General features: G+C 41.7%; 1 protein-coding gene across 1 annotated transcript; it reads left to right on the top strand.

The window, feature by feature from the left end:
* Positions 1-5,661: 5,661 nt before the first annotated feature.
* Positions 5,662-8,695, top strand: LOC121577447 (collectin-12-like). The gene is made up of 5 exons (XM_041891200.1): positions 5,662-5,931; positions 6,090-6,235; positions 6,531-6,885; positions 6,996-7,183; positions 8,634-8,695. Exons 1-5 carry the CDS (start codon positions 5,750-5,752, stop codon positions 8,693-8,695), a joined length of 933 nt encoding a protein of 310 aa, XP_041747134.1. The 5' UTR covers positions 5,662-5,749.
* Positions 8,696-10,060: the final 1,365 nt, after the last annotated feature.

Raw genomic sequence — 10,060 nt, 5'->3', positions numbered from 1 at the left:
ATTATTATTCCCATACCATTATTACAGAGAATCAGACAAATTATGCTACCCTCTGCCCATGGCTACTTAGTTTATTGAAGCCTGTCTCAAATTACAACACTGCCCTTTTAAGACAAAAAAAAGCTCTTTGTCTGACTATCTTTTCAAAGACCTCTAGAAATGTACACGTTTTGTGCTCTTGTAGGAGGCAATCACTCCCCTATTGCTGATTACAAATGATCTATAACTGGTCTAATAACTCACTAACTAGCAAAGGAGGTGAACAAAATGGGCACACTTGGCTACATGCAGCTTTGATCTCAAAACAAGTGCATCTACTCATGACCATAGCTGTAAACACAGTCCAGCTCAAAGTGAATGGCACAGATCCATATATGGCAATGGTCTATTTGCATATAGGCCTACTGCAGCTCTGATTGGCTATGCCACACTGGTCATGCCAATAGAATTCTACTCTGATGCATTCTGCCTACAACAAAATCTCTTGCATAGTTCGTTTTGTTTCGGTATGATGCATTGAAAGTGGCTAATATTGCGTTGATTCGATCACAATTGCCACAGTAAAGGGAAACATTGATAGTGTTAACTAACAGGGAAAAGTCTAGAAAGTTGAGTGAAGTTCAATCTCGTGCTTCTCTCTGTGGGCTGATATTTCTTCTGCGCTCTGCAAGGCAGTCCTGGGGGAGTGGCGGGGCAGTCTCAAGCTACTGCGCACCTGCACGCAGCTTAGAGGGAACATTGTTTGACGTGTATAAAAGTAGAAAAATACAAAATGTGAGTCTTAGTTAGATTTTGTATTTATTGGTTGATCAGTGCTGTACTGTATTTTAGCTTGTATACCTTATTTTGTGGGCAGTAAAATCCCAGGAGAACATTTCATAACATGTTGTTATGATGTTTTATTTGTGCAATAAATGGCCTCTTACCCAGTCCCATTCTACTGATGTTCTCCTAATCTCTTTTTTGGTAACCTAAGAACAAAATGGTTTAGTCCTATGGTGACCTTGTATCATAATAACTTCAGACATGACTTCAGACATAGGAGTGCTGAGTCAACGGGTGACAGAGATGAGATAGGATTTTTCTGCTGTGTCAGGCCCAGTCAGTGTGTGACTATACACATTAAAGTATGTGATGAGATACATGAGAGGTTAAAAGGTTGAGGTCACACAACTTGCTTCGATTCAGCCAAAAGAGCATTAGTGAGGTTGGGCAATGATGTTGGGCGGTTACGTATGGTTCGCAGTCGGCATTCCAATTTATCCCAAAGGTATTCGATGGGGTGAGGTCAGGGCTCTGTGTAGGCCAGTCAAGTTCTTCCACACCGATCTTGACAAACCATTTCTGTATGGACCTCGCTTTGTGCACGGGAGCATTGTCATGCTGAAACAGGAAAGGGCCTTCCCCAAACTGTTGCCACAAAGTTGGAAGCACAAAATCGTCTAGAATGTAATTGTATGCTGTAGCATTACAATTTCCCTTCACTGGAACTAAGGGGCCTAGCTAGAAACCATGAAAAACAGCCCCAGACCATTATCCCTCCTTGTTATGATGAGTTTCTGGTATTGATAAGTGAGGATGTAAGAATGTACTTAGACACTTATGTGGGGAGTTCATATAAAGTATTTATTTGATCACGGGCCCATGGATTCGTATAACAAATGGCGATAGCTTTTCCCCATGTCATTCTGAACTGACCACACACTGAAATCTCTCAGTTTATATACCCTAGGTTACACGTTTCTTCAACCACATCTGGCAACCATCAATGGGCACTCCCTTCTTCGATGTCATGACCCTGTACCCCAAGCAGGATGTTCTATCCATCAATAATTCCAATATAAACACCAATATCCTCCCTAGACATATTGGAATTTCCTGCCTCAGACTCTGTGGCACCAATAATCACTTCTCTCACAATTTAACCCAGTTCACACAACACTATGAAATGACCTCCTAATATCATCATAACACTCCTCCACCAAACTTTACAGTTGGCACTATGCATTGGGGCAGGTAGCATTCTCCTGGCATCCGCCAAACCCAGATTTGTCCGTCGGACTGCCCGATGGTGAAGCGTGATTCATCACTCCACATTGCGTATGGTGATTTTAGGCTTGTGTGCGGCTGCCCCCCTCACTCCTAACCCCCTCATGTACCCTCATGTCAATGTCCCCCCACCCCTTTATTATAAGCTCCACATACACCCCTTCCCTCACAACCTCTCTCCTCAATCACTCTGCCCCACCCCATCCCTCCTAATATAAACACACCCCTGCAGACACAACAGTGGTTCAGGTCGAGAGGTCACTCTATATTGACTCTACACCACTGTTAATGGTTAGCCAGAGGCCCAGGGCAGGTACGATATGATGTTATGTGTTAATGGTTGATCAGGACAAGTTGTTATATAACACATAATTTGACTACTGGGCTGTGTTTCTTATCTACACAAATTGCAAGAGATATACAGGCACAGTCTATGGAAAACGGAAAGTTCAATAGTGCTTCCTTGTCATTACCTACTTTGCCTTGGTATGCACTCCCTGGAGCCAGAAGGTCAGTGGTGTCATTTTACATGACATGGCAAGGTACACTTTATAAGGACACATTTTGTTTCCCAAATCCCTTATAGTGATAAGATCTTTGGTTGAATATTGATATTCAAAGTATTGTGAACCTCAGCTCCAAGGTCAAACAAGCCTGACAGCAAACTTTTAGGAAGGCCCATACTTTGCAATCTTGTGTGATGGAACCCATATCCTCAATCCCACATCTGAACTCCTGCCATTAGGAAGGCTCTTCTGCTGCCCCCATTGTAAGACCAACAGGAGGAAATATTTTTCACTGTAGCCATTAGACTGGTCAATAAACAAAGAAAAACATGAGATCTGCCCTGCACCATCTAAGCACTTAACCCAGACATTAAACACTTCATGTATTGTTTGAACTTTTTATAAAATAAAATATTATTCTTTACAGTTATTATATAATATTGAAGTATATTCTCCATGGAAATCGAACAATTTTTTAAAAAAATGGAAACCAAATATATGCAAAATGTAAATGAATTTACATTATTGATAACATATAATATCATAATGTAAATAGTCATACACATTGGAACCCAAGGCAGAAAGACCCGGACGTCTGGGAGAGAGTCGTAGGTATTCAATCTTGACATCGATAAAATTATTTTATTCTGTTGACACTCTTCTTTTCTCTATTTTCACTCAATGTTTAGTTACCAATTGTGTACCTCTTCTCTGTTTATTTACTGTTAAAGGTGATCCATGTAACAATTGAGCTATACTTTTGATTTCTCAGATAGCTAATTTAAATTCTGCTCTCGCATGAACATTAAAGCCATGGAGTGGAGACAATTTATCTACATTTTGATTGGTAGGTCTCATAACTATTTATTTTCAGAGTGACTTGACCTCCACTATTTCTCCTTTACCTGATCCAGATATACTACTGTTGTGTGGTTAATTATAACCATTACCCCTAACAAAACTATGACTACCACTAAACCTCTAGCCATTCTATAATGATTAATCATACTGACCTTTTATAGCTGTCACCTTCCTTCTCCTACTGCACAGTGTCAAGACAGGTAAGTTTTTTTTTTACATGAATCAACAAACTGCTGTTAGAGTTATTCAGTTAACTTTTTAATCGTGATTAATCCCATTGTTTTAAAGTGTTCAGAATACACTGAAAACTTCCAAAATACATAATATACAATTGAAGTCGGAAGTTTACATACACCTCAGCCAAATACATTTAAACTCAGTTTTTCACAATTCCTGACATTTAATCATAGTAAACATTCCCTGTCTTAGGTCAGTTAGGATCACCACATTATTTTAAGAATGTGAAATGTCAGAATAATAGTAGAGAGAATGATTTATTTCAGCTTTTATTTATTTCATCACATTCCCATTGGGTCAGAAGTTTACATACACTCAATTAGTATTTGGTAGCATTGCCTTTAAATTGTTTAACTTGGGTCAAACGTTTCGGGTAGCCTTCCACAAGCTTCCCACAATAAGTTGGGTGAATTTTGGCCCATTCCTCCTGACAGAGCTGGTGTAACTGAGTCAGGTTTGTAGGCCTCCTTGCTCGCACACGCTTTTCAGTTCTGCCCACACATTTTCTATAGGATTGAGGTCAGGGCTTTGTGATGGCCACTCCAATACCTTGACTTTGTTGTCCTTAAGCCATTTTGCCACAACTTTGGAAGTATGCTTGGGGTCATTGTCCATTTGGAAGACCCATTTGCGACCAAGCTTTAACTTCCTGACTGATGTCTTGAGATGTTGCTTCAAAAAAATCCACATAATTTTCCTTCCTCATGATGCCATCTATTTTGTGAAGTGCACCAGTCCCTCCTGCAGCAAAGCACCCCCACAGCATGATGCTGCCACCACCATGCTTCACGGTTGGGATGGTGTTCTTCGGCTTGCAAGCCACCCCCTTTTTCCTCCAAACTTAATGATGGTCATTATGGCCAAACAGTTCTATTTTTGTTTCAACAGACCACTGGACATTTCTCCAAAAAGTATGATCTTTGTCCCCATGTGCAGTTGCAAACCGTAGACTGTCTTTTTTATGGCGGTTTTGGAGCAGTGGCTTCTTCCTTGCTGAGCGGCCTTTCAGGTTATGTCGATATAGGACTAGTTTTACTGTGGATATAGATACTTTTGTACCTGTTTCCTCCAGCATCTTCACAAGGTCCTTCGCATCTCTAGGAGACAGAACGCGTCTCCTTCCTGAGCGGTATGACGGCTGCGTGGTCCCATGGTGTTTATACTTGCGTACTATTGTTTGTACAGATTAACGTGGTACCTTCAGGCGTTTGGAAATTGCTCCCAAGGATGAACCAGACTTGTGGAGGTCTACAATTTTTTTTCTGAGGTCTTGCTGATTTCTTTTGATTTTCCCATGATGTCAAACAAAGAGGCACTGAGTTTGAAGGTAGGCCTTGAAATACATCCACAGGTACACCTCCAATTGACTCAAATTATGTCAATTAGCCTATCAGAAGCTTCTAAAGCCATGACATAATTTTCTGGAATTTTCCAAGCTGTTTAAAGGCACAGTTAACTGAGTGTATGTAAACTTCTGACCCACTGGAATTGTGATACAGTGAATTATAAGTGAAATAATCTGTCTGTAAACAATTTTTGGAAAAATTACTTGTGTCATGCACAAAGTAGATGTCCTAACCGACTTGCCAAAACGATAGTTTGTTAACAAGAAATATGTGGAGTGGTTGAAAAACGAGTTTTAATGACTCCAACCTAAGTGTATGTAAACTTCCGACTTCAACTGTATACAGCTAAAAACAACAATGTGATGCCAAAACAAGTTGACATTGAGGTTTAAAAAAATGTCCTTTATCAATTTACCTGATTTTGCTAACCGTTGATTTGGACAAAATCAAAATGTGAATATTCTTGTAATGCTTTTTTGTACAAAAAATCTTAAATTGCAGCTCAATTTAAACAAATTCTGAATTTGCGACTAATCATGATCAATCACAGCAAATCATGCACTTAACTCAATTTAATGTTTTAATCATTTAACAGCCCAAACTATATGTTTAATTTTGATACCTCTGAATGTGTTGTTCGTTATTTGATAAGGTGTGTCTCTTCAAAACGTGGCATCAAATGGAGTGGCGTCTGAGTCATCAAAATATGCTGGTTATCCCACAGCACATTTTGCCATTGATGGAAAAAAAATGCCAGAGTGCTCCCACAGTGCTCATGAAGCCAGCCCCTGGTGGAGCGTAGACCTGCTGGATGTCCACAGAGTGACCACAGTCAACATCACCAGTAGAGTAGACTGCTGTCCTGATCGGATGAATGGTGCTGAGATCCACATCGGTAACTCCCTGGAGAACAACGGTACCATCAACTCCAGGTGACATACTAGACACAATTGCCCCTCCCCACCACCACAGAAACAGTATAGAGTGGGCTGTGATCAGATAGGACCTTTTCCTGTAATGTACACTGGGTGTCTGCATCTCTCTCTCTCTCCCTCACCTCTGTCTCTGTCTCTCTCTATCTATCTTTTAGATGTGGTGTCATCTACCACAACCTAGGTGGAGAGACCCACACCTTCCAGTGTAATGAGACGGAGGGTCGCTACATCACTGTGGTCATCCCTGGACCGAACAAGTTTCTCATTCTGTGTGAAGTGGAAGTTTATGGCATTCGTGCAGGTGATCGCCATGTCTGTCTTCACTGTTCATCTTTATAGTTACAACAATATACATCCTTTGTTGTGAAGACTTAGAGGGTTAAAAACAGGTTTATTTGATGGTTACATTATTTTTAAATAGGAAATTAGCCTTTTGTCTACATTTTCAGAGGGGTGGATTAATGTGCATTGTCACATGAATCTAATAAAGTAAAGATTGTTGTAGGTGAGTGTTCTTGCATGTGGAATCAATGGAATGACAATGTGGAGTCAGTGCCATGTCAGAAGTGAGACACTGGGAACTCTCTCTGTTTCAGACACAACCAGCCCTGTCCCCTCCACTCCTCCTCCCTCCACCAGTGCTTCCAAAAACCCTGCAGCAACTCCTCCAACATCCTCTTCCCTCTCTTCTTCAACCTCCACTCCCTTGTCCACCACTCCCCCTCCTACCCATCCTTCTCCTCCTCCTTCTGGCAGTTTCCTGATTAGAGGGAGGAATGTGACGGTGGTGATCAAGAGGCTGTGTTGGTCTGACGCTCTATTCTACTGCAGAGACCATTACTGGGACCTGCTTAGTGTGCGTAGTGAGGATGAGCAGAGGGAGGTGGAGGATTTGCTGGGGGGCAGTCGCGTCCCCCCCCTCACCCCACACCTGTGGCTGGGCCTGCGCAGGTATACCTCATTGTGAATGATACACGCACAAACAAGTTGGCTAACAATATATATTTGAATTCCACTCCCATTGTCCTTCCAGAGATACTGAATATCCTCTTCATATTAAGGTCCCTCATGGCAGACAGGTGGTACTGGATGACCGGGGACCACATGGACTTCAGCCACTGGGAGAGATGGGCCGCCCCTAAGCAGCACTCCAGTCCCTGTGGAGCGCTAGCCAGTGGAGGGGGCTTCTTCTGGAGGGACCGGACGTGCCATGAACACCTCAACTTCCTCTGCTACATAGGTGATGACGGTAATCTACTGCCTGGGTCAAGCTTAAAATACACTACATGACCAAAAGTATGTGGAAACCTGCTCGTCGACCATCTCATTTCAAAATCATGGGCATAAATATGGAGTTAGACCTCCCTTTGTTGCTATAACAGCCTCCACTCCTCTGGGAAGACTTTCCACTAGATGTTGGAACATTGCTGCGGGGACTTGCTTCCATTCTGCCACAAGAGCATTAGTGAGGTTGGGCACTGATGTTGGGCAGTTATGTATGGCTCGCAGTCTGCATTCCAATTCATCTCAAAGTTGTTCGATGCTGTTTCAGCATTGTCATGCTGAAACAGGAAAGGGCCTTCCCCAAAATGTTTCCACAAAGTTGGAAGCACAGAATCGTCTAGAATGTAAATGTATGCTGTAGCATTAAGATTTCCCTTCACTGGAATTAAGGGGCCTAGCTAGAAACCATGAAAAACAGCCCCAGACCATTATCCCTCCTCCACCAAACTTTACAGTTGGCACTATGCATTGGGGCAGGTAGCGTTCTCCTGGCATCCGCTAAACCCAGATTCGCCCGTCGGACTGCCTGATGGTGAAGCGTGATTCATCACTCCAGAGAACACGTTTCCACTGCTCCAGAGTCCAATGGCGGCGAGCTTTACACCACTCCAGCCAACGCTTGGCATTGTGCTTGGTGATCTTAGGCTTGTGTGCGGCTGCTCGGCCATGGAAACCCATTTCATGAAGCTCCCAATGAATAGTTATTGTGCTGACGTTGCTTCCAGTGGCAGTTTGGAACTCGGTAGTGAGTGTTGCAACCGAGGACAGACGATTTTTATGTGCTACGTTCTTCAGCACTCGGCAGTCCCGTTCTGTGAGCTTGTGTGGCCTACCACTTCGCGGCAGAGCCGTTGTTGCTCCTAGACATTTCCACTTCACAATAACAGCATTTACAGTTGACTGGGGTAGCTCTAGCAGGGCAGAAATTTGACGAACTGACTTGTTGGAAAGGTGGCATCCTATGCCATGTTGAAAGTCACTGAGCTCTTCAGTAAGGCCATTCTACTGCCAATGTTTGTCTATGGAGATTGCAAGGCTGTGTGCTCGATTTTATACTCCTGTCAGTAACAGGTGTGGCTGAAATAGCCGAATCCACTAATTTGAAGGGGTGTCCACATACTTTTGTATATATAGTGTATATGGTAGAGTTGCAATTGTCTGCCGGTCCGTTATGACATATGTTCACTCCTTTGGAGATATGAGACTCGCTATAGTATGGTATAATGGGCCAGTGGACTATTGCAGCTGTGAACTATGAATTGAGCTTTCCTTAATCAAATAACCCCTCTTCCTCCTGTTTCAAATAACTCATCTCCAATACTGTTATTTGATGCTGTGTCTGAAATCTCTGAATGTTTTAACCTCTGTACTTCCTGTATGTGTTTGTACTTCCTGTGTGTGTCTCTGGCCCACAGGTGCTGAGCAAGGGGTGAAAAGAGTGGATTTCTACAGCACCTACAGAGACAAAAAGCCATAGTTAGGTCCTGTGCCTTTTCACTTTTCAGTAGGCTGTACTCTGATTTGAGATCAGTGCACAGTTGTGTGCTTAACTTTTCAGCACATCTCTGCCATTGACATGGATCATTTATGCGAAAGCTCTAGTTGCATGTGATTATCTTATCTGTGAATCAGGTCATTAGTGAATACTGTGTACTTTGTATGCTTTTTAACTAAAGTGTTTTATACTATTTTAATAATTAATAATTATAAGCCTATACATCCTACTACATGGTAGTTATTGTCCATGATATTATTACATCAATAGATTAAGCCAGTTTTTTTTATGGAGGAACTCATTGTTGAGGAATGTGTTTGCTTCTTAAATTGCTTGTAGTATTGTATGTTTGTATTACCTTCCTTGAAAAAGAGGCCTTGGTCTCAATGGGACTCCCTGCTAAAATAAAGGTTAAATAAATAAAATGACAAATTAAATACTTTAGTCCCAAATTCATTTTTGTGCAGATAAAATAAAACTGCTCTGCAGGTTCACTCAATGAATGATGTAGCAGCCCAAAGTTGACCAGTGCAATTAGTCTACTTTCATTTAACTATATGTCATAAGATAAATAAATAAAAGAAATAAAACAGTATTATGGGTCATTAATTCATACCATATCTATGGAACGACAGATCAAACATAGTAAATTCTAGACCATTAATACAATATGAGTGACCTACATAGAGCAGTAATCAACACATTATAACAAAGCCATCCTCTGTCATGGAGAATAAGTTGGATGTGAGCCACCAGACTCAAGGCTTCACGTTTGTTAAACCTTCATCTACTCTGTTTACCAAACCAAGTCTGACTCAACTGGGTCACATACCATCAGTAATGAGAGATCTCATTGTCCTCATACCATGCAGGTACAAATGCAGGTGTGTCTGTATGTATATGTGTGTGTGTGTGTGTGTGTGTGTGTGTGTGTGTGTGTGTGTGTGTGTGTGTGTGTGTGTGTGTGTGTGTGTGTGTGTGTGTGTGTGAGTGAGAGAGAATTAGTTCATAGCTCTTATTATTTTGAATAAGAGCTATGTTCTGACTCATCACTGAAGTATTTTCTGGTTAATGTGTCTTATAATGCTGTGGCTTAGATGGGAAAACCAGTGTTTTATTCCCAGGCTTATATCAGTCCTTAGTAGTCATATATCATTGTCTTACCCAACTTAGTTGAGGTAGGTAATGCACTTATTGTAGCTCTGCATAACTAAATAACTGGAGAAGTAATCTCAGCCAACCAACCACTGCCCATAGGGTGGTTCTAACAAGCTACAGTGAGCTCCCAAACTATTGGGACAGTGACACATTCTTTGTTGTTTTGGCTCTGTACTCCAGCACTTTGGA

The sequence above is a fragment of the Coregonus clupeaformis genome, chromosome 11 (genome assembly GCF_020615455.1).
Source record: "Coregonus clupeaformis isolate EN_2021a chromosome 11, ASM2061545v1, whole genome shotgun sequence".
NCBI classification, from domain to species: Eukaryota; Metazoa; Chordata; class Actinopteri; order Salmoniformes; family Salmonidae; genus Coregonus; species Coregonus clupeaformis.
This window is presented reverse-complemented; position numbering and strand designations above follow the sequence as displayed.